The 25,170-nt window shown below is 37.6% G+C and overlaps 1 protein-coding gene across 1 annotated transcript in view; it reads left to right on the forward strand.

The window, feature by feature from the left end:
• The window catches only part of LOC135750414 (uncharacterized), a 44,592-nt gene extending 19,864 nt beyond the window's left edge, over positions 1 to 24,728 (forward strand). The window contains exons 36-63 of the mRNA XM_065269215.1: positions 87 to 304; positions 390 to 577; positions 2,708 to 2,929; positions 3,013 to 3,164; positions 3,419 to 3,496; positions 3,615 to 3,688; positions 3,759 to 3,840; positions 3,929 to 4,066; positions 5,736 to 5,889; positions 5,986 to 6,089; positions 6,176 to 6,319; positions 6,653 to 6,766; positions 6,912 to 7,040; positions 7,142 to 7,300; positions 8,340 to 8,501; positions 8,599 to 8,761; positions 10,948 to 11,129; positions 11,215 to 11,307; positions 16,214 to 16,415; positions 16,885 to 17,072; positions 17,169 to 17,263; positions 19,587 to 19,771; positions 19,922 to 20,124; positions 20,253 to 20,415; positions 21,105 to 21,214; positions 23,387 to 23,506; positions 23,797 to 23,953; positions 24,101 to 24,728. Of these exons, the coding sequence (XP_065125287.1) occupies positions 87 to 304; positions 390 to 577; positions 2,708 to 2,929; positions 3,013 to 3,164; positions 3,419 to 3,496; positions 3,615 to 3,688; positions 3,759 to 3,840; positions 3,929 to 4,066; positions 5,736 to 5,889; positions 5,986 to 6,089; positions 6,176 to 6,319; positions 6,653 to 6,766; positions 6,912 to 7,040; positions 7,142 to 7,300; positions 8,340 to 8,501; positions 8,599 to 8,761; positions 10,948 to 11,129; positions 11,215 to 11,307; positions 16,214 to 16,415; positions 16,885 to 17,072; positions 17,169 to 17,263; positions 19,587 to 19,771; positions 19,922 to 20,124; positions 20,253 to 20,415; positions 21,105 to 21,214; positions 23,387 to 23,506; positions 23,797 to 23,953; positions 24,101 to 24,105 (3,984 nt within the window). The 3' untranslated portion in view covers positions 24,106 to 24,728. The remainder of the gene's footprint in view (positions 1 to 86; positions 305 to 389; positions 578 to 2,707; positions 2,930 to 3,012; positions 3,165 to 3,418; positions 3,497 to 3,614; positions 3,689 to 3,758; positions 3,841 to 3,928; positions 4,067 to 5,735; positions 5,890 to 5,985; positions 6,090 to 6,175; positions 6,320 to 6,652; positions 6,767 to 6,911; positions 7,041 to 7,141; positions 7,301 to 8,339; positions 8,502 to 8,598; positions 8,762 to 10,947; positions 11,130 to 11,214; positions 11,308 to 16,213; positions 16,416 to 16,884; positions 17,073 to 17,168; positions 17,264 to 19,586; positions 19,772 to 19,921; positions 20,125 to 20,252; positions 20,416 to 21,104; positions 21,215 to 23,386; positions 23,507 to 23,796; positions 23,954 to 24,100) is intronic.
• Positions 24,729 to 25,170: the final 442 nt, after the last annotated feature.

A 25,170-nucleotide genomic window follows, 5' to 3' on the forward strand; every position in this document is an offset into this window, starting at 1 on the left:
CAAGTAATACGTTGCATATAGTTAAATAGATTTTGTGATGATGACATTTGTTGGCTTTTTCTTTGATATTGTTTGTGACATTGTAGGCTCATGGAGTAATGACAGTTTCCTCTACGGGAAATATCAGCAGTTCCATCAGCTTGAAGGAAGATGAAAAAAATGCTACTCTTTACTTTACTCTAGAAAACACTGTGCCATATGAGGTTAATCCAGTGGATATCCATGTTGGTTTTCATCAGACTTTATTCCCCGGGATCTCTTCTGATGGTCATATTCATTTAGCTGCAAACTCTTCTTCTAAAAGGTACAATATGCTGATTACAGTTTCATCATACACTCCCTGAATAAAAGATACAATAGTCTCTCTCTTTCTCTCTCTCTCTCTCTAGTGTGTTTTTACAGTGCACAGTAGAACAGAACGAAGGGACACTCAGTGCTCACTTGAGCCTCGAGCATGATCCAGGGTTACGTATGTCTCTTTCAGGGGATCTTGTCAATTCATTCTCAGACCTTGCTGCTCTACCTAATATAACCACTGTGGTTGGGGTACTAACTCAGTCTGATGGTCAAACTGAAGGTAAATTAGTGAATATGTGTGAATGTCTTTGGATTTAATGATTTATAGTTGTGATATGTGCAGTGACCAGTAAACCAAAAAACAGCATTTGGTGACCACTGTTTTATTATTGACCTCCAATTATTTGGTTATTTGCTACAGTTCTTCCTAAAGCTCATAGAGCATTGAATTAACAGTGCAAAAGGTCATGGATTCATAATAAACATAGGGGAGAGCGGGGCACAACCTAACGCTTTTTGGTTTTGGCTCAATCATTCCAAAAATATTTAAGTTTGATTAATTCTATTTTTACACAAGCAACACACACATCTCTGCTACAAATGAACATTTGAAGTTTGTTTCTAGTATACTTACTATTCTTGGACAATTACACCAAATGTAACAGAAGTGTAAAGGTTACAACTTACCCCCTAGGTGGGGTTAATTGTAACAGGCAGGGGGTTAGTTGTAACACTTGCTAAAAATTACGTTCGGAAGCAAATATTTCAATACTATTTTGTCTATATACTTGAAGTGGATATTGTTTATATATCTGTCTATAATAGACGGGTATCCACACTGTATTCATTCATCCAGCCCTTTTCTAACAATAGTTCAATTATAAATGGATACAAATGTCTAAATATGTGAGAAAAAGCAGAACAATTATGACACATTTTTTTTTATATGTGACCCAGTCTGTAATAACCATACTACAGTTTCAAAAGTAAATTCTGAGATAATTAGCATCAAAGTCTGATTTTAGCCATTCATTTCATTATGATTTCAATCTTTGACGTGACCTTATTCAATAAATATTAAAGATATGATCAAAAATAAAATTGACACACGGTTTTTGATGAGACAGGCACATTTATTTTGTTGGCAGCCAGCAATCATTCGTGTTTAGCCTATTTAAAACAACGTCAAGAATCACGCTAACGTTAGCGGTTTTCATATCGGAAGTGCTGAGGGGTTAGTTGTAACACAGCGTTACAATTAACCCCGCTTACAGCCTACTAAAAGTTGCTAAGACCTGCAGACATATTTCAAAAAGATGCTATGTTTTAGTCAACAAGACACTGATTAATATGACATAGCATTGGTATCTTACACACCCAACTTAGAAACCGAAAAAACTTATGATGAAAAAATTTACTTACATGCCACCAAAACACTTGTTTATCAAAAACTCTCTGGAAAAACATTATACATTTCCGATAATTCCGATGGAGATCGTCTTTTGGCAGTGTGAAAAAATACCGAAAAACCAAAACGCTCAACTTTGTGCAATAATGTAAACAGTATGTGTTATAACTAACCCCGTGGTAGTTTTTTGCACCTCGCACCCCTACTGATAATATGTATACTTTGTAATGCACTGTAGGTAACTTAATAAAAAGCATCAGCCAAATGTATGAATGTAAAGTGTTAATGCAATGCATTTTGGACACATTTCTTTAAAGTGTCTATGTTTTAGTTTGTATCTTATGCTGCGTTCCAGGCAGGTTTTTAAACCCGTGAGTTACGACTTCAAAACCACGACTCACGACCCTATGCGTTCCAGGCAGCCTGTAACTCGTGTTTTTACAACCTTCTACCAGTGAAAGTGCACTGGAACGGCAGTCAAACCCGTGACTTCCCACCCGTGAACTCGTACTAGATCGATGTACTCCCAGTTAGGAGTCGTGAGTAGTGATTTTGAAGTCGTGAGTTACGGGTTACAGGTTGCCTGGAACGCAGCATTAATATCTTATATGCATATTTAAGGGGACACTTCACCTATTTGCATTAAGCTTTGTACAGTTAGGACCCCAGTCATGTTTTTGAATGGTCGTGCATAATTTCCTCAGTTGCCGCTGAGACAGGAGAAATACAGATTTCAGTGTTGCCCTTCCTTCTTTCAATGATGTAAAAATCATCATTTTGCATCATTGAAAGCAGGAAGTCCAATATCTTTGTTGAGGGGGTGAGACTACAAACACCCCTTTTCTCGGTCAAATAGGCATCAAATTTGAAATGTATGTTACATTTCGACTACAAATATGACGCATTTTCAATAAAGATTAATGTTTCTATGGGTGAAATGCTCCTGTAATATGTACTTTTTAATGTTAATACGCTCATATTCTTTGTGTGTCTGTGGTGTAGGAGAGCTGACACTAGTAATGGATGATGCTGTATATGGGTTAGACCTGACCCATCAGCATTCGAGTAACTCCAGAGATGATCCGAGTGGAAATGAATATGCTTTGCTCTGTGTACTTTCTATGGAGCAGTCACTATGTGTGAACATAAGTAGTTTTACACAGCACTGGTGTAGGAGTCTGCACACCCGAGTCTCTCACCCGTTTACTTGGCAACACTCTGCAGGTATTCACAGAAACATCACCAGCCGTGTGTTCAGCATGAGTTCAGATTTCAGTATGTTTATCTCTCTCGCTCTCTTGAACAAGGGCTTCCGTTTAACAGCACAGCAGATGTGTATGTGAACTGGAGCGAAAGCAGTATGTGTGTCCAAGAGGAGCTGCACACAGGGGCCCGGGGCCCAAGAGCCGCATTGGAGCGAAGTTCACATCATAAAACAGATACTACTAAACATTATCAGGTCAGAGACCCATACAGTAATTCAACATTTGGGCAAAGGTAAAAATGTGAATACTCAGTAATATCATTCAAATAATATGAATCAAACACACAGCAAAAATCATTAGTGTCGGTTTAGCATGCATTACTATTCATATGGTTGCCCCACAAACCCCTTCGATATTTGGGTCAGTTCCCATGTTGTTGAAGGGAAATGCCTCTGATTCCACACTCCTCTCCTACGAGCAAAGCAAACTGAGGCCATTGTTTTTACAGGTGAAGTGCACAGAGGGAATTGACACGGACCACCTTTCGGGTGTCTGTTCTGGACCGTACCAGGGACGCTCTCTGAAAGTACGCATGGAAACACGTTGAGAATCAATTGCTTTTGAAGAATGATTCAAGTTTAAAATGACCATCTGCTCTTTGGTTATGTTTACATTATGTGAGCAGAGATGTGATGTTTTTGTAGGTTGGAATCAGAGTCGGTCTTTCAAAATCTGAAAGTTTCTTGTTTGATCTTCAAGGCCATCACAATACTTCAAGGTAAAGTATTCTTATCTTAAGCAAATATCATTTTTATTTTATTTTATTTATACCATGTGTTTTATTTTAGCATTGGGCTAATGGTGAATGTGTCCCACAACGTGTCTGCTTTAGAACCGTATTTACCATTTGAATTTAACTCCCAATCACAGGTATGACAAAATCAATTCAATTTTTATAATGTTCTGTACCATTAGATTTTTCTTTACTATTACTTATCTGGAATTTATTTCTATACAGTTGAGCCATTCAGATTCTTCAGTAAAGGGTAATGCAGTACTTCTGGTTGGCATTACTGGCGTAACCTTTGAGGGAGAGCTCTCGAGCAGCAAATCTGGCTTTAAGCAAGTGCTGATGTTAAAACACACAATACCTCAGGTATTCAATTATCATACAAAATTATTAAAGTCGCATGCAATTCTAGTCATTATGCTACGTACACACCAAACGCGGGGCATCATGTTATTCGCTCTAGATTACTCGGGGGATTTAACTTCGTGTCATGCAAATTTTTTTGACTCGAGTTTAATATTTTCAACCTGGGGGAAGACGTGTTTGAGGCGAATAGCGCGTTTGAGGTGAATAGCGCATGTTTTCGCGGCAAACGCGCTGGCCATATGGTGTCTTTCACATTTCCCCTACGCGAGGACGCGTCTGATCATGTTTGCATTGACTTTCTATGTATCTCCTTGCGCAAATCGTTAAACGTGCGTCTGGTGTGAACCCACAGTTCGAGACATTCACACGGAAATTTGCGTCATGGGAGGAACTTCTGCGACTGCCAGCCTGGCGACTCCAGTTGCATTGCAAAATGGCAGACATGTATGTTGTTGAGAGGGCAGTTGCTATTTATTTGATTTGAAAAGCTGAAAAATGCCTTGGACTCGTTCAGCGCCGGGTCTGGGTCCATCAGATCCTTCAAAGGTGCCCCTGCTTGGTGATTTTCACTAGCTCCTTCAGGAACTCCGCTTCCGCTTGCTTCCTGTAGTCACTGTTAGAGCAAGCTCCTGATTGGTTAACGTGGCGCGGAAATCTGCCAAAGTTCAGAATTTTCAACTTGCGTGTTTCCCACATCAACGGGAAGTTCCGCGCCACGCCTTCAAACATTTCACGGCATTTGCACGTACCGCAACCACAGGATACCTATTCGCGTCTTTGCATTGACTTAACATGTAAATCACTCGCGCTTGCCGCCTCTTCTGCATCTGGTGTGAACGCACAATTACACCGTTAACTGGGTTCAGGATTATTAACGGTGGCTTGATAATGCACAAGAGCCACTGAGCATGACCCTAACTGTGCGTTCACACCAAATGCGGTAGAGGCGGCAAAAATGCGCAATTCGAACATAATTGGACACTCGAAAATGTACTTGCTTTATTCGTGCGTGACAGCCGCTTGTGAAATTTTGTCATTCGAGACATTCCCGAGGCAATGCAGAATTCGAACGTACCACCCCGCAGGATGCCTATTAGTGTCTTTGCATTGACTTAACATGTAAATCACTCGCGCTTGCCGCCTCTTTCGCGTCTGGTGTGAACGCACAGTAACACAATCACAAGCATCCGTTCAGGTTGTAGCAGTATTTGAAAGGTGAGTTTTTGGTGAGTTACAATAAGCATAATTTTTCCAAGATTTTGATAACTTATTTTATTTACTAACTTGGTTAGTAAATTTGATAGTTTGATAACTTGGTTATTTTTTATCGTCCAAATTGGTTGGGTAGTTGATAACAGATTTTTCTTTGGTGTGACAAACTGAGAACACATTTAATATCTGACTTCACACAGACTTTAAAGTCCTGACAAATCAAGTTTAGCTGAACCAATGGCAGTAAATTTGGTGCAGGACTATCTGTTTTTCTGACCAGAGACTGATTTCAAATAAAAACAGTTTTTCCTTATTGCCACTATGTTTTTTTACAGACCTGAAAATTTTGCATGTCACCGTTATAGTACTTCACAGCAAATGTTTTTTATGCCGTTATGTTACAATGGATTCTGTTATGTTACATTGTCAATAAAATGCTTTATTTTTCTACAACTAGCTGTCACTGCCTAAAAGTATGACAGCTAGGACCGTCTATGATAGAAAGGGATGGTCTTATATTCTCACACACCGAATCCAGTGGGAAAATCAGTCGACACAAACCGACCCCTTTGAAGATGTTAAACAGTTACATCATCCCAAACTGACAGGTGGTAAGTGACTTATGGAGAATATTAAAACATGTTAGAATAGTTGACTTGCATTACTATATTTTTATTTAATTTTAATGCAGCTAGGTCTAATTTTAGGAAAAGCTCATGGATGGGGTTTGGATCTTAGAGTAGAAAGTGAAGCCCAGAAAAAACTCGGAAATCTGAATATTGACTGGACTGTGTTGGGAATCCATGAGCAGGTAAGCACAGAGTGTCTGTTGTTGTTTGGGCTTGTGTAGTATTTCACTGATATTCTGTAAGGCTCTTTTTGATGAAATGTGTTCAGATTAGAGCTGAAGGCTCATGGACTTTGGTGAGCAGACAGACTGAGACTTCACAGCACAAACAACCTTTTACATCAACACTGTCTCACTTTCACATACATGCTTTTTTACATGGACTGGCCCATGGATATAGCCGCAACAAACAGGTGCGGCTTCTGCACACTCATACATTCCCAAATACGGCCATACTTTTTCTGTCAAATACTCTTAATAGTCTCAAATATGTGTTGACCAAGCATAAATAATCAAAATATGAAGGTTTGCACTTTATTTAGGACTAACGGGTATTCATTATGGCATTTAATGAACCTATAATACTTGCAAGGAGCTTGACAGAGGTGGCTTTTAAAGGCTTTTGTATCTGAGCTCCTTAAAAGTTCTCCATACCTTCAAATGCTAACCATGCTCTCAAGTGCTTTCTGCATTGCAAACTTTCACCTTGCATGATGTGTCTGTAAAGTGATTTTTTGTCTGTATAGGCCCATGTTTCCTGGGACCACAGAAAGCCTGTAAATGTTTCTGTAACCGTGAGCAAGCACTGGCATGATGACTCCAGCCGGGGTCAGGCCTGTATCCTTTTCTCACCAGGCCAGGTACATTAGCATAAGCTCATCTATTGCACTTTCATGTTGCATGCATTACTTATAAACTGTTGTTTAAAGTGTGTCTTGTTATATCAATCTGCTACAGAGATTGCTTGTGTCAATAACTGTAAATGTATGTTTTGTTTTGTGCCAGTTACAGCCAGTGCTCCCTCTAGTGGAAATGGAGGGATGTTTCGCTGTGGAGATGGAGGGGAAGGCCTACTCCCAAAACACAGAACTCAAATGGAAAGACAAGAGAGTCACACAAAGCATGAAATACCAGGTATGAAGAAAAAAAAAAAAGGGTTTTAAATGCTGTTGTATCACATGATAAAGTTGGCTCTTAAGAAAATAAATGATTATGTGTTTTATTTTTAATTTAAGGGAGGGGTCAAAGGGATGCACACACTCCTGGTGGAGATGGGGGCTCAAAATGTCTCTCCATCTCCCTGCCCGTCTCACAGTCTTTTGACCCAGATACACACCAATCTGAGGGACCGTCTGGAACACCATGTTCAGCTTGGAATCTGTCCACCACAGCCTGTAAGTTCAAATTAGTTTTTTTTAAAGGGGACATATCGTAAAAATCAGACTTTTTTCATGTGCTATAATTTGGTCCCCAGTGCTTATATCAACCTAGAAAATGTGAAAAAGATCTAAGTTTTGGTAAACCATTCTCTGCAAGCATGTGGAAAAAATAGGTCATTGAAATTTGGCTCCCCTTGTGATGTCAAAAGGGGATCTTATTATTATAATACCGTCCCTTAATCTTCACTATCCAACCACGACACTGCCATGTAGTGCAGAGAAAAAGAGAGAGAAACAGAATCGAGTTTCAATAAAAAAAAAAAATCACCATCATGGCAATCAGTGTTGGCATTTCATCAGCTCATTTGCATGTTAAAGGAAACAGCACATTTTTGCTCACCCCTTAGTGGTAATTTTATCATGCTTTAATAAATTATCTATATGGTATTTTGAGCTAAAACTTCACATATGTACTCTGGGGACACCAAATATTTATTTTACATGTTCAAAAAGTCTTTTGAAATGTCTCCTTAAATTTAAACTACACTAAAATGTAAACAAATCTCACAGAGGGATATTTATATCTCTAGTTTCAGTGTTCAGTTTAAATGTTTTATTATGATTTGTTGAATTTGATGCTGTCATCTTCATTGAATAGAGTACACAAAAATAGTATAATAATATATTTATATTACACCCTAACATAGTTTAATATAGTAAAGTAGGCTACTTAGCAACTTTGGTTAGTGTAGCTGACTTCTTTCTCTGAAGGGTTATTTTACAATAGCTGAATTATAAATAGCTTGTACTAGACAGAAGACCTCAGATTAAAAATACACATGATTTATATTAGGATCTAGTTCTCCAGATAATTTGTTGTTAGGTTACTCACCCCTAAGGTCACCCTCTCACCTTATATGAGGGACATTGTTTTTTAGTCATAAAAGTCACTTTAACTAAGCAAAAGGCCTTCCTTCTGTTTTATGGTAACACAAAATTTTGTTGACTATAACATTAAAGTTTACATATTTCTGCTTGTCGGTTTTTCTGACAGGCTTTAATTTGGTCTGGATCTCACAGAGTGAACTCAGGCAAGGAGATCTTGTACACCAACACTCATCTGTCTGTGTCTGGACACCATCAACAGAACATCTTCACACTGTCTCTCAGAAATATAAGCAGCAGTCAATTTTCCAACTACTCACTGCTCTCCGAGGTACTCAAGCTGTTGAATATGAGTTTCATTATGCCAATAATCTTCAATGGTTTAAACAAAGTGATTGGTATTTATTTGAAGTTTGTGTGTGTTTTAGTTTCAAGTAGGAAACTGGAGTTTGGAGCTGGCATGGAGTTCTTTGTTTTCAGGAAGAAATGTTGGGATTCAAGTTCATGCGAGGTTGGACCGCAGTGAGATGATCTGGCTGCAGGGGGCGCTGGAAAAACGCTGCCTACAAGCTGCTGCTGGATTTGACAATGGTGATGATTCTACTTGAATTAATGAATAAATTAATTAATCTTTCTTTATTGTCATTGTATGCACGCAGTAGCAAAAACAATGAGATTAGGTTAGAAACCGTCTTAAGGTGCCTAAATAACAATATAAACATTACTAACTTTACGATCAACACAACATGAATCATTTGATCAACAGGTGCTGTTTATTATCAATACACATTTAACAAAAAAGTACATTTAACACAAAGTGCCATAGTATACCATGTTATAAAAACATAGTTCCTAAGTTGGTAATATCATGGTATTTTAAAAGGGACATTTCACAAGACTTTTTTTAATATGTCAAATAAAACTTTGGTACCCCTGGACTACATATGTGAACTTTTAGCTCAAAATACCATATAGATAATTTATAATATCATGTCAAAATTGTGAGCAAAAATTTGCCTTTTTGGGAGTGTCCTTAAACATGCAAATGAGCTGATCTGTGCACTAAATGGCAGTGCTGTGTTTGGTCAGTGCAGATTTAGGGGCGGTACTATTCCCTTCTGACATCACAAGAGGAGCCATATTTCAATTTTCTATTTTTTCAGGTGCTTGCAGAGACTGGTTTACCAAAACTAAGTTACTGGGTTGATCTTTTTCACATTTTCTAAGTTGATGGAACTACTGGGAACCCAGTTATTGCACTTAAACATGGAAAAAGTCAGATTTGCATGATATGTCCCCTTAAAGGGATAGTTCGGCCAAAAGTGATATTAAACCCATGATTTACTCACCCCCAAGCTGTCTGAGTTGCATATGTCCATCGTTTTTCAGACAAACACATTTTCTGATATTTTAGAAAATATTTTAGATCTTTCAGTTGATTAAATGTAATGTTACGGGGTCCACCCATAGTCCACGACCTTCAAGTCCAAAAAAAGTGCGTCCATCCTTCACAAATTAAATCCAAACGGCTCCAGGATGATAAACAAAGGTCTTCTGAGGGTAATCCGCGCGGTGTTGTTTTAGAAATATCCATATTTAAAACTTTATTAACGAAAATAAATTCCTTCCGGTAGCGCCGCCATCTTAGACTCCTCTGTATTCAGGAGAGAGTATTAGCGTAGTGTACGCACTTTTCTTAGTGACGTATGACAAATTCGGAGGGCGGGGGCACAGAGCAGCAGCAGAGTAGCCTCCGTAGGCTGCGTAAGCTCTCATCCTGAATGCGGACGCGACTAAGATGGCGGCGCTACCGGAAGGTATTTATTTTCGTTAATAAAGTTTTAAATATGGATATTTCTACAACAACACCGCACGGATTACCCTCAGAAGACCTTTGTTTATCATCCTGGAGCCGTTTGGATTTAATTTGTGAAGAATGGACGCACTTATTTTGGACTTGAAGGTCGTGGACTATGGGTGGACCCCGTAACATTACATTTAATCAACTGAAAGATCTAAAATATTTTATAAAATATCCGAAAATGTGTTTGTCTGAAAAACGATGGACATATGCAACTCGGACAGCTTGGGGGTGAGTAAATCATGGGTTTAATATCGTTTTTGGCCGAACTATCCCTTTAAAGTACCTTGTGTTAACATATAAATAACATACATGATGTGTACTTTTGTTAAAAGGTTAAAAACACTTGTTTCCCATAGTCTTAGAAATCATTTAATCTGAAAGTTTATGCTAAAAAGATTAAATTTACCTTTTAGACGAAAATATAATAGTGCCAGTATATTAATTTCTTCAATTAGAAAACGTACATTTTATTTTAAAAATAGCTTTTAAATGGATAACTTGGACCAAATAATGAAGAAAAAGCAGCCCATAATAATTGGGAACTCCTTCAGGATTGTATAAAATGCATTGCAGCGTGAGTCCTTATAAAGCTGCTTGATGCAGTGTTTTGCATGTGAATTTTTATTTAATCATGACAAACTGTATATCGTTTGAAATCTTTAAGAGTGTAGATTCCACTCAAGGGTGATGTGATGCCTAAGGGGTTAAAATAAAAATTGAACGGTTGTTTATATGGTCATTCAATCATTCAGTACCTTGGTCCATTGAAATAAACTAATTCCTATAAACTGTACCAACTGAGGCTATTCACAAATAATGTACCATAAAAGAACAAATAGTTGTTTATCATAAGCTGTTTTTATATTTGTTAAGAATATGTAGAGTATAGTTGTGCATTTCTGCTTTCCATCAGAAACATCTGATGATATGCGAGTGGCTCTCTGCATGGGAGGGCATCACTGGTTTACGCTAGAGACTCAAAGAGGAGGGCGTGGCATTGAGAAGGAGACTCTCACCCTCATTTCTGTAGGAGCAGCCAATCAGAGTCTGCAAATTCAAGCTAAGGGATGCAGGGATTGCCTGTGGGCCACTGAGGTGAGAACAATAATTATAAATCTGGCCTGTACCTTGTTAAACATAGATTTTTTTTTAGGTCTGGCTTCATATCGTATCTTTACAGGCACGGCTCCAACAGCTGGGATCTAACATTAGGAGTAAACTTTTGGACAGGGTTCAAAGACTTCACCATCTTCTGTTAGCATTCAGAAGACAGGTTTGTGATATCTCACATAAAACATTGTTTAAAATATGTGCAAGAAGTCACAGGATAAGTACGCTATAATCAAGAAATAATGTCATAGAGGTTTCAAATGGCATGAGGGTGAGTAAATCATGACTACGCTTTCATTTTTGGGTGAACAATTCCCTTAAAAACGCTTTGTCTTTATTAATGTGCTGCAAACTTAATGCCTTCTTCAGATGTCTTCTGATCTCTGATTTTAGCAAAAAGTCAACCCATGGTCATTTTTAGCACTGGTAAAGAAGTCTTGGGTTGTCTTTCACATGTATGCATTTGGCAGAAGCTTTTATCTAAAGTTTTCATCTATTTTTACATTTGATCAGTATGTGTTTTCTCCAACATGATCTCACGGAAAGTCATGTTATAGTCACACAAAATTTGATTCATTCTTGTCCATGGCACACATTTTTTGTGCTTTGATCATGAATGTCTTTTTGTGACCCTTGCATGAATTTCTATAAATAGTTTCTAATGACCGTGGAACAACTTTCTTTTTCGTGTCATTTTATGTATTGTTTTCTAATTTTCCCCCTATTTTTAAATCATTGTCGCTTGGGGTTGGGGTTAGATTTGGGGTTTGGGTTAGGATGTACTTTTATGTATTGGTTTCTAGATGTTTTTCTTCCATTTTTAAAACTATTCTCGCCTGGAGTTGGGGTAAGAGTTGGGATTTGGGTTAGGATGTCAAAAAATGTAACAGAAAGTGATTCTAACCCCAAGCAACAATGGTAAGAAAATAGGAAAAAAGTATGAGAAAACAATACATAAAACGAAACAAAAAAAGAAAGTTGTACCACAGACACGAAAAAAATATTATTGAATTTTGTGTCAAGAAAAAGACTTTCATGCTCAAGGCATGAAAAAAGCTGAATTTTGTGCAATAGATACAAATAAATTAATAAATTAATTGAATTTTAGTCTCGAATACATCTTTACTCTGTGTTTCCACAACAAACTTTATGAGCACTTTTGAGTGGTTATTCTTTGCTTTCCAGTTCATAAAATATGTGTTTTGTTGTACAAATTTTTTTTCTTTATATTAAAGGAATATTCAATTTTCTTAAAAGAGAAATCCAGATAATTTACTCACCACCATGTCATCCAAAATGTTGATGTCTTTCTTTGTTCAGTCGAGAAGAAATTATGTTTTTTGAGAAAAACATTGCAGGATTTTTCTCATTTTAATGGACTTAAATAGAGCCCAACATTTAATACTTAACTCAACACTTAACAGTTTTTTTCAACGGAGTTCCAAAGGACTATAAACGATCCCAAACGAGGCATAAGGGTCTTATCTAGCAATACGATTGTCATTTTTGACAAAAATAAAATAAAAAATATGCTCTTTTAAACCACAACTTTTTGTCTAGGTCCGGTCCAGCGTGACCTAACGTAAATGCGTAGTGACGTAGGGAGGTCACGTGTTACATATATAAAACGCACATTTGCGGACAATTGTAAACAATAAACTGACACAAAGACATTAATTAGTATCAGTTGACATACAACAACGTAGGAACGGTCCTCTTTCAACACACTTGTAAACACTGGGGCGGAGTTTCGCGTTCGTCCTCTGTGACCTCTTGACGTATTGCGTGGGGTCACGCTGGCGCATCATGACCGGATTTAGACGAGAAGTTGTGGTTTAAAAGTGCATATTTTTTATTTTATTTTTGTCAAAAATGACAATCGTTTCGCTAGATAAGACCCTTATGCCTCGTTTGGGATCGTTTATAGTCCTTTAAAACTCGTGTTAAGTGTTGAGTTAAGTATTAAATATTGGGCTCTATTAAAGTCCATTAAAGGCGCTCTAAGCGAATAATGTGCGACGTCACTTCCTGTTGATGTTTGAACTGTTTTCAAACAGACAGAGCGTAGCTAACTCCTCCCCCTCCCCCTCCCTTCCGTGCTTTTATGAACACGCCCAACCCCCACCCCCAAATCCTTCTTGTCGTTTGTTGGCTGGAATACTTTGTTTTGTTTTGTGAGCTAGGTTTGGCCATTTGTTGATATTGCCGTTTGTGAAGCCTGGGCTGTCTACAGAGATCGCGTTTTTTTACAGTTTGATCAGCGGACAGGCAGCAAGCAGATAGTGAGGAGATGTTTCCGGTATGTAACAAAAAATGTTTTATGGTCTAAAACGCTTCAATTCGCTTAGAGCACCTTTAAAATGAGAAAAATCCTGCAATGTTTTCCTCAAAAAACATAATTTCTTCTCGATTGAACAAAGAAAGACATCAACATTTTGGATGACATGGTGGTGAGTAAATTATCTGGATTTTTCTTTTAAGAAAATGGAATATTCCTTTAAAAAATTTTAAAGTAGCAGGGGCGGATCTAGAAATTTTTTTATGGGGTGGCAAGGGGGTGGCATGAGAACTACAAGGGGTGGCAATGAAGTAAGCGTCCTTGCATGGTTGTCGTGGATTCAAGAAATTATATACTGTTTATACTATATTCGGTGAACACTGGACCTCAAATTTTTATAACATTAATAAACGCAACAACAAATGTTCCTATAAGTAAGTACCCAAGCAGCTACCTTTAGCATCTCTGTAGCACCCTTTGTCTTAATACTAAGTTAATACATAGGCTACAGCTTATCAATATCTAAAAACACTGACTGGTTGAACATAATGGTATAAAGACAGTTATATAAATAAAATAGGATTGCCTAGTTTATATTCATGTAAAACATATTTGAAAGGCAAACATCTCTTTCTCTCATAACCCTCTTCTTTAATCCTTTCACTCACTTGATGATGGATTTCTGTCTTTTCACTTCTTTTTAGCTCTTTGCCATCCATATGTTTATTTCCTTCATGACTTCATCTACTCCTCTCCCTTCCACAACATATTTTTCTGTTTTATTTGTACCTTCCACTTATAGTATTTGATTTTTCTATTATTTTTGGTAAAAAGAATGGATATCAGCCTTTCTTTTCATAATATCCTGGAAAATGCCGCATTAAGTTGTCTTTCAAGCTTTCTAAACATACACAACACTGAATAGTTTTGTCTCCTTAACGAAGACAAATAAAAACATCAGACTATATCATAACGAGTGATTTCATATGCACGTTTGGAATATTTTGATGGCTGCAGTAGCTAAGACATGACGGGCTAACTCTAGAAAGAACTGCTTAAAATATATTTACTGCTTACACAAACCTGCAGTTCAGTTGTTTTAACTACCAAGCAACTACCTCGTGCAATATTTAAAGTCGCAATGAAATTGAAATGAAAAACTATATATGTATTTTTAATAGTGTGGTATTATTAACAAATGACTTATCTGTGAGCTTCATTATTTTTTAAAAATTTGTGTGTGCTCATAATCTTTAATCAAAAATGCAAATCTCCTCCCCTCCTCAAAACGATCTCTCTTCACTTCCGGTCAAAAGTATGGCAGGTGGGCGGGGTCCGGGAGAAGATCGCAGTGATTAGCAATTAGCAACACGACCCAACTTCAAACGATCCAATCAGATCTCGATGGACAAATTCAAATCCAGCCCTGCCTTATTTCATCTCAAAAGCCGTTTCATTCGGATATACGTCACCACGGGGAAAATAAGGCAATCGCTACTTCCGTTTCATGGCGACTTTAACATCAGTTTAATTTTTGTATTTTTATCCTGATGCAACATTTATCTATAAATATGACCGTATTTAGTACTCTGATTTGCTGATGTGATGCTCAACTTAATCACTTTAAGACACTAAAGAGAAACCACTAATGTTTTGTCAGCATGTGATGATGTTAGGTGCTTTATTAGATCAGAATTCCTCGCTACAGACGTGAAGAGACTCTTTCTTCATGGGCATAAGTTGCACGTCCATAATCATTCTTGCCTTTCACCTCAACGATGGAAAAGTAACGTTTGTGCTTTTTATACTTTGTGCTTGCGTCCGCTACCTTTGTTTTGAGATCGTTGTATTCGCCATCGCTCTGTTGTTGCGGGTTTGTGTGACTCGGATCACGGATGGACTGCAGCGCGAGAGCCGGGCTGCATGTGAGTGCCTTGGATGGGGCGATGCATCCTTTCACGGCAGTTTCCAAAAGTCTCCAACCACGCCAGAAAAGATCGCTAGATTTGTCCTAGTCGCTTTTTTAATAAAGTCGCTAAAGGGGTCTAAAAAGTTTCTTAATCTAGCGACCAAGTCACCAAGTTGGCAAATCTGCGCGGACTTTTTTACACTGTAAAAGACTTTCTGCTCGGACTGACTGCATGCTGGTGTATGAACTCTGCTGCCTCTGGTTGGCTAACGATGGAAATTAAGCCAATCACCATCAGCTATGTGGTTGTCCCACCCCGTCTAAGACACACACACCAATCATCGTCAGATATGTGTCTCCCACCCCCAAACACACGCAGAGAAAAACTACATTGCCTTTCTGGTTAAAAGAGCCTTCTCGGGTATATATTATATATATTAGGATACCCGCGCTGGGGTGGCATATGGGGTGGCAATGCTTTTATTTAGGGTGGCAACTGCCACCCCGTGCCACCCCGGTAGATCCGCCCCTGTAAAGTAGATATCCTTTGTTTAGATTACAGCTTTGCGAACTCTGGCATTCTCTCAACCAACTTAAATCAAACTAAAACTGAAGGAAAAATCCAATTTTTCTAAGTCCAACTCATCCATGAAAAATACATAAATCCTTTTTTTATTATAAAGAAAATCATACATTCAGCATCTCATTTTAAGCATTTAATAAAAAGTGATTTTAAAGAAAATAAAATACTTTAAACTTTTTACTGGTGGGACATGCAGGCTTTGGTATTTTTTTTTCTAACGTGAATTTGATCTGTGAGATCATTTAAAACCTATATAACCATAATATTTATAAAGACACTTATTTATTTTTAACATATAGGCAGGGGACATCACATTTCTGCAGGAGCTGAGTGAAGGCCCGCTGTCTCTGACCCAAAGAGCCGAGACCCTGCTGTTCAGAGCAGGGGGTGTGTGGAGCTCGTGGACCACCGGCCCACTCCGACACGCTCTTACACACAGCCTGCCACACACACTTCAGCATCTGCATGATATGTCTCAACAGATTCAACTAGAACTCAAGAGTGAGTTAATTGATGCATAAGTCATACTTAACCCAGGTAACCGCCTGTATGGTGACCTTAATTTACGCATTTGGCAGACGCTTCTATCCAAAATGACTAGCACTGCATTACAACATACTGTATAGGCTACATTGTTTTCAGTATGTGTGTTCCAACCCACAACCTTTTGTGCTACTAATGCAATGCTCTACCACTACAGGAGGCAACCAAGGTCACATGATCCATAATTAATCTAGTTATTTAACTTTCATCAGAAAATGCCTGTTGGTACATGAGAAAAAACTACATGAAGGTACAAAAGTTGTCAATGGGGTGGTACCTTTTCAAAACTTACACTTTTGTACCTAAAAGGTTCATACTGGTACCTCAAAGGTACATATCTGCAAAATGCTAGATATTAGTTACCGTCCCAGTGACAACTTTTTTCTGAAAGTGTACATATTGTTAACTCAGGTTTCATTTCTTCCAGAGCCTCTGGCGACTCTGGCCGGAGCGTACCTTGATGTGACAGGAGTGCGTTTGGACACCGTGTGGCAGCAAGGAATGGAGCTGTGGACCAGAGACCTGACCGAATTTTTGCCATCTGTACTTCACGATCGTCACCTCAATATGCCATCGCAGGCCGCTCTGCAGATTGCTATTATTGCACTGGACATGGCAAGCCAGCTACATCTGTTTTCAACGAAATGTGGTTCTCCATACAGATCGTGTACAAATTATACTTGTGTATTGAAGCAATATCCTGTTTTTTAGGTGAGCCAGCAGACATATCAGTGGATGGAGGCCAGATTGGCTGCCATGCTGGTTGGATTCAGAAGGCATCTTTCCCTCATGTACAAGTTTAGAAGGTAAGCAGTCAATCTTACAAAGATGTGGCTCATCACAGGCGATCTAAACATATTTGCATTATTCCATTTCCATCTTTTATATAATCTGACCACGTCGCTGTATGCTTATGGCTCTTGTGAGAAAATGTTGATCTGTATTACTAATCTGGATTTACATTTTCAGGATTTCTGCATAAATGGTTTCTTACAATGTATATGTTCCTCATCTAAGTCATTGTAATAAATGAAGATAATCTTATTTGACAAGCAACACAATTCCCATTTTGTTACTGAGATCAGGGATTAGAAAAATGCAGTGTGACCGTGCCCAATCAAAAGAGATTTGAATCAGGATTTAAGACTAAGGCTGGAAAGGATTACAAATTAATTCTTATAGACTTTTTACAGATTGTCTTTATCAGGCAGGAGGATTACAATGGAAAGAATTGCTGCTCGCAATTTTTACAAATAGGGTATTATTTTTTGGAAAATGTGTCCTAATATATATATATATTTTTTTTTTTTAAATAAATGGTCTGTGCAAAACAGCATAATAGCTATCATTTATTAGGAGTAGCTAGGTTTGAAGTAGATGTTGGTTTCAAGTCATTATCTGTTTGCATATATACCTATTGTGACTGTATCAGAAATGAACAAACAACAAATATTTCAAACACGTCCCCTGCATCCCCCAAAAATCTCTCTTCCCCATGCCTGTAAAGACCACCTGGATATTGAACAACACTACTGAAACAGTGTTCTGTGGACAATGAGACCAAATTTACTGTTTATTAAATCGACTCGGCATGATGTTTTTTTGGAAACGAAATGCATACCAACACTAAATCCTCATGATGTGGGGAGGTTTGATGCCTTTATGTCTGGACTGCTACAAGCACTGAGGGACCAATGAATTTTCTCTTGTAACATAATCTAAACATTATGCCAGATGACAGTCAAAAATCAGAAGTAAATTAAAAACAGAATAGCCCTAGCAAATTAAGTGGTTTACACTGACAAAATTATTCACGATTTGCATCTATTGAAAATAAGCAATCAGAAAAAACTGTCAAAAAATGTTCCTTGGGGTGACACCTTTTTAAAAAGTATACCTCTGCACCCTTTGAGTTCATATTCATATCTTAGAGGTACATATTGGAACCAAAGAGTGCATATTAGTACCTAAATGATAAACACCAGCACCTTTTTACTGCCCCAATGGAAGCTAGGGACCATTTTTTTCTGACAGTGTACATTTGTGTTACTTTTTATTGTCATAAAGGTTCTTGTTGAACAAGCTGGTTATGTCCAGCAGTCTGATCTCACGGAAAGTCGCTATATAGTCACGCAAAATGTAATTCATTTCTTTGTGTGAAATTCACCTTTTTTCGTGCCTTGAGCACAAATGTCTTTTTTTTGTGACACTCGCATGAATTTCTATAAATAGTCTGTGGCACGACTTTCTTTTTCGTTTTATTTTATGTATTGTTTTCTCAGTGTTTTTTTCTATTTTCTTATATTGTCACTTGGGGTTGGGGTTAGAATCACTTTGTGTTACATTTTTAGACATTCTAACCCAAACCCCAACTCCAGACGAGAATAGTTTTAAATGTGGAAGAACAACATGTAGAAACCAATACATAAAAGTACATCCTATCCCAAATCTAACCCCAACCCCAAGCGACAATGATTTAAAAATAGGGAAAAAAGAGAGAAAACAATACATAAAATGACACGAAAAAGTATTTATAGATATTCATGCTGTGTGACACAAAAAAAATATTTGTGCTCAAGGCACAAAAACAATCTGAATTCCATGCCAATTAATAACATTTTGCGTGACTATAACACGACTTTCCGTAAGATCATGTTGCGTCCAGTATAGTTGAACTTTGTGATGACATAAAATGTGCGACACAAACTAGTTTAGTTCACCAAAAATGCAATTCTGTTTTATTTCACTCATCATTGGGTGGTTCCCCGGACAGGGTTTAGATTAATCCAGGACTAGGGCTTAGTTATATTAGGACATTTAAGTCGTTTTTACAAACAAACCTTACAAAAAACAATACTGGTGTACATCTTGATACAAAATAATGGTACTGATTATGTCCAGATATGTCAATGCAAAATCTTTTCAAATTAAGGCAGCTCAAACATGTACTTTAGTCTGGGACTAGGATAAACCCTCTCTTGAAAACCACCCGATAACGTTTAGGTTATTTCAGATCAATTTTAGAATTTTCTTTGCAGTTTAGATCTTTTTTTTTTATTAATGGTCTTTAGATATTCATCTGGACTTGTTGAAGAAATGTACAATGACAAATTCTATATGTTGATCCAGTGATGGTGAGGTGATCTTCAGGGTGCCACTTCGTGTCGGCTCCTGGCTGAAGGTGAAAGAATCTGGTGTGACTGAGGTTCTTCTAGAGGAGTTTGTCATGAAGCCGCTTCTGGCCTTAAACTCTTTAAGCCCCACTGCAGAACTTTACCGGCTGAAGAGGAAGATCATGGACAGTCCTGTTAACCGTGAGTGCTTTGGTTTTATTTTCTGCTTTTATTTTTCTGTTTACGGTGCCAATATTATTCAGTTTATCAGAAGCTCTATAGGATTTTCCCGGCTAGAATGTGCTTACTATTTCTGTGACCTCACATCTGTGTTTTTATTCCCCTGCCCAGATCAGGCATTTGTAGTTGCAGATAACTATTTGGTGTCCTTTGATGGCCACTTGTTAAAAGTCCCAGAATCCTGTGATGTCATACTTGCAGCTGACATCATCGAGCATAGCTTCAGCGTCATGTTAAAATCCGACAGATTTCGACGTCGCTCACTCATGATTCAGATGGGAAACACAACAATTGGAGTTCATCCTAATGGAGAGGTAGATGTTATTGTTCATTTTACGCCTGTCATTAAATCAGGCACTGTTTGGAGCAAATTGTGATATATGTATTGGATCAAATTAGAAGATTTGTGAAAGATGTATAATTTTTGATCGCATGTTTTTAGGTGGAGGTTAATTGCCTTGCAACACACACACCTTACAAAAACACTGAAGTAAATATCAGAAAGAATATGAACTTGATTGAGGTGTCCAATGAGAAAGGAGTAAGGGTATCATGTGACCCTCATCTGGACGTCTGCACTTTAATTCTAGATACATGGCTTCATGGTAAGATCATTAACTTTATGTTCTATAGATATTTAAGATTTTGAGAGTCTTTTAAAGGAAAACATTTTTTATTCAGTCATCATTTACTCACCCTCAAATTGTCCCAAACCTGTATACACTTCTTTGTTTTGCTTAACACGAAGGAAGATATATTGTAATCAAGCAGGAAACAGGAGCGCCTCTATAGTAGAAGAAAAAACTATGGAAGATAATGGGGTTCAAAAATTGTTTGTTATAAACATTGCTCAAAATATCTTCCTTTGTGTTTTGCTGAAAAGAGCTAAAAATGCATATTAAATGATGACATAACTGTCATTTATTCATAAATTATGTTTTATGAGTGTACTTTAAATCTAGCATGAGAGATAATTATCCAGAATACTTGTAAAACCTATTTGGCTTGCTGTTCATTGTTGTTGTACCGTTATTTGTTTTGCTTCAAATTGAATGTTATTATGTTCTGATTAATCTCAAAGTTGGTTGTGAAAGTCCAAGGCTCGGGACACTTATCTGAAGTTTTTTTTATGTAAAAATTTAATGAAAACATGAATTGGAAAATACTTCTAGAAACAAGGTCACTGAAAATGCTCAATTGTAAATGTTAATGTGATTTATTAACCCATTCTGTTCATTACAGTTAAAGGCACTTCAAATCTTCATTTACTGTAATGAAACATTTTGTTTTGTAGGTGTATCTGTGGGTCTATTAGGAACAAATGATAATGAGGCAGTTAATGAACTTCCTCTGCCAGATGGCTCCCACACAAGCAGTGTGCTTCAGTTTACTCACAGCTGGCAGGTAGCAAAAGAGAAATCTACACCTGTTAACATATAGCACAACCAGAACAACTGGATATGAATCACTGCATTCATTTTCTGGTCTTATTCAATGTTTTTATCAGAATTTTATAAATCAGATAATAAAATGCATTACAGAAGTGTTTTTGAAAACATTCATTTTAAAAGTATTGTTTTGATCAGAAATAATGAGTTAAAGGAATAGTTCACCCATTTATTAACTCAGTGACCACCTTAAAAGTTTTAAAGCCCTATAAAAGTAACCTAGCATGCTAATCCTCTTTGTTACTTTTTGTGTATAATTTTAATTATGAATAATTATGTTTTAGTTTTTATTTATTACCATAGTAATAAGATTTCTAATCTAAAGCCACACAGTTACTTTATTTTTAGTTAAATGAGCTGTACACTTACCTAAAGGATTATTAGGAACACCATACCAATACCGTGTTTGACCCCCTTTCGCCTTCAGAACTGCCTTAATTCTACGTGGCAATGATTCAACAAGGTGCTGAAAGCATTCTTTAGAAATGTTGATAGGATAGCATCTTGCAGTCGATGGAGAGATGTGGGATGCACATCCAGGGCACGAAGCTCCTGTTCCACCACATCCCAAAGATGCTCTATTGGGTTGAGATCTGGTGACTGTGTGGGCCATTTTAGTTCAGTGAACTCATGGTCATGTTCAAGAAACCAATTTGAAATAATTTGAGCTTTGTGACATGGTGCATTATCCTGCTGAAAGTAGCCATCAGAGGATGGGTACATGGTGGTCATAAAGGGATGGACATGGTCAGAAACAATGCTCAGGTAGGCTGTGGCATTAAAACAATGCTGAATTAGCACTAAGGGGCATAAAGTGTGCCAAGAAAACACCCCCCACCATAACACCACCAGCAGCAGCCTGCCCTGCACAGTGGTAACAAGGCATGATGGATCCATGATCTCATTCTGTTTACGCCAAATTCTGACTCTAGCATCTGAATGTCTCAACAGAAATTGAGACTCATCAGACCAGGCAACATTTTTCCAGTCTTCAACTGTCCAATTTTGGTGAGCTTGTGCAAATTGTAGCCTCTTTTTCCTATTTGTAGTGAAGATGAGTGGTACCCGGTGGGGTCTTCTGCTGTTGTAGCCCATCTGCCTCAAGGTTGTGCGTGTTGTGGCTTCACAAATGCTTTGCTGCATACCTCGGTTGTAACGAGTGGTTATTTCAGTCAAAGTTGCTCTTCTATCAGCTTGAATCAGTCGCCCCATTCTCCTCTGACCTCTAGCATCAACAAGACATTTTCGCCCACAGGACTGCCGCATACTGGATGTTTTTCCCTTTTTTACACCATTCTTTGTAAACCCTAGAAATGGTTGTGTGTGAAAATCCCAGTAACTGAGCAGATTGTGAAATACTCAGACCAGCCCGTCTGGCACCAACAACCATGCCACGCTCAATATTGCTTAAATCACCTTTCTTTCCCATTCTGACATTCAGTTTGGAGTTCAGGAGATTGTCTTGACCAGGACCACACCCCTAAATGCATTGAAGCAAATGCCATGTGATTGGTTGATTATATAATTGCATTAATGAGAAATTTAACAGGTGTTCCTTATAATCCTTTAGGTTTTTGACTGCAAAAAAAATACTATAAAAATACTATACTAATAAATTTGTAGATATTTTCAAAACATGCTATGTTCTCTTATCAGTTTCTCTAAAAACTATGCTGAAGCCAGTTATTCTGTGTCAGAATGTCTGTTTTTGTTTTGGTCTGTGTGATCCCACTGCCAATTTACACAATAGTGTATTTTGACAGCTCGGTTGCCAGTTATCACGACTGCTTTAATGAGACCACAATTCCCCATAAATGCGACCTCCGGTGGACGCAACCTCCGAAATGAGCAGCAGATTAAGGGATAAAACTCCACACAAGCGGGTTTTGTTGCAAAGCAACAAAAAACATTGCAAAGATACAAATGAGCAGATAAACTTTGCAGCTAAAAAACACTATAAGTTGCATACAGCTCCTTTAAGATTCACTTATAATCTTACATTTATCGTAGCTCTATAAAGAAAAGACAGAAAAGTCAGAATTTTTGTTTCAGGGTGAACTGTTTCTTTAAATGTGTCATATTTCTCTATGGATATAACATAACATTATTAATACGCCCATTGTTGTAGGTGGATTCCAAGTGCGTCAGCGTTGAAAATGAATTCTGTGAAAACAGCACCGCCGACTCCCCGTCATGCAAATCTCTGTTTCTTTCCACCAATTCACCTCTAAGCCCCTGTTTCAGAGTGGTAATTACTATACTCTTTGTTCTCCCCCACCCAACATCTTTCACCAACATTGACATGTGCTATCTATTACAAGCAGGGGAATATAAAGACCCCTTTGATTAGATTGATCAAAAGACAGAGAGTCGTAGGGGCATGAAATCAACAAAAGCACGAGAGAAATAGTAAACAAGAATAAAATCAACTTCAGATGAAGAATTCAGTCTCTGTTCACTATCATATGTCACACTGTCAACACCTTCACATCACATCAATGTGGGTTCTTTGATTCTTTTCTTGATCTCCTTTCATAGGTGGATCCCGAGCAGTTCATGATGGCATGTGAAAGATCCAAGTGTGAGAGTGTTGGACGTGCAGATATTTCGAAGTCAACCCCTTGTACGCTGGCATTTGCTTTTATCTATCTGTGCCACAGAAACTATGTTCCCCTGGAGCTGCCTGTTCAATGCGGTCAGTATTCCCCCTTTGTGCACAAATCGAACAAATTGCATGGCGCAAACATGGCATAAATAACATTATTTCAAATAGAGTAGTAGTAAGATGTTACATAACAGGGAAATGAATTTGTTTTGTGATATTATGTCTGTATGTCTGCAGTGTGAGCGAGGTACACGGTGTACTCTGAAGATGCTTTGATTTCACAGAGGACAGGAATCAGGATGTATGCTGACTTGTTTTACATATTTAATGCAATATGTACAAGATCTGTTATTGCTCTGCTGTCTGTTTTAAAGGATATAACCACTTTCCAAAAAGGGAAAACGCACACTGATTTACACGAATTTGAAATTGCTTTAAAAATGTTGTTCAATGCCTATATGTTGGTGGTCCAAATTATTAGCTTTAAACTAAACCTGGCTATTATTTTTTATAATATTTTTGGCTGAAAAAATCAAAAGAGTGTCTTTTAATAATAAACAAAAAATGTAATAATAACCAGAACACTTCTGTCAGCAATGTACAATGTACCTTCTAACTTAATTTCATGCAATTTAATATTTTTTATTGCTCAATGTATATTAACTCTAATAGTGTGTTAGTGACCCAATTTTCATGCGAAACAGTTTAGATGCTACAAAACTATTGTGTTGTGGATATGCATTTCAGAAAGTTAATTTAGAGCATCTGCTTATAAAAACGTTTTCCTCTGTAAACCTAAGTGTGCATTAGCTCACTCTGTTTTATTTGATTAACTGCTAATAAAAGTTTAAATCGTAGATCACCATCACTACATAACAATCGTCTGCTACATGTGTGTAAGTGAGAAATGTGGGAGGCAGTTTTGATTTTTGTTTCATATTACTCCTTTAATCAGGTTGAAGTATGGCAAGAGTTTTTCTGGTCTATTTTTGCTCGGAGTGCTAAACTTGAGAGGGCCATTAATCTTTATAGGTCTGCCAAATCATTATAAATGCACTATAATTTGTGATTTGGCGCAGATCTCAATAAGAATTATTTACGTAAAATATTTTGTTAAAGGCATCTTTGTAATAGTCCTGTCATCCTGCAATAATTTAGATGGGTTTTTTTGTAATTCAATAGTATTTAATTAGTGAAAGGTTAAAAACAAGGTTTTTATATAATAAAGATCACAAAAGGTTTATGACACACTAGCTGACCCCAAGGCGAAGCGCATTTTTACCTGTGCCCTTAGAAAATGTTCATAT

This window comes from Paramisgurnus dabryanus, chromosome 6, assembly GCF_030506205.2.
Source record: "Paramisgurnus dabryanus chromosome 6, PD_genome_1.1, whole genome shotgun sequence".
Taxonomy (NCBI): Eukaryota; Metazoa; Chordata; class Actinopteri; order Cypriniformes; family Cobitidae; genus Paramisgurnus; species Paramisgurnus dabryanus.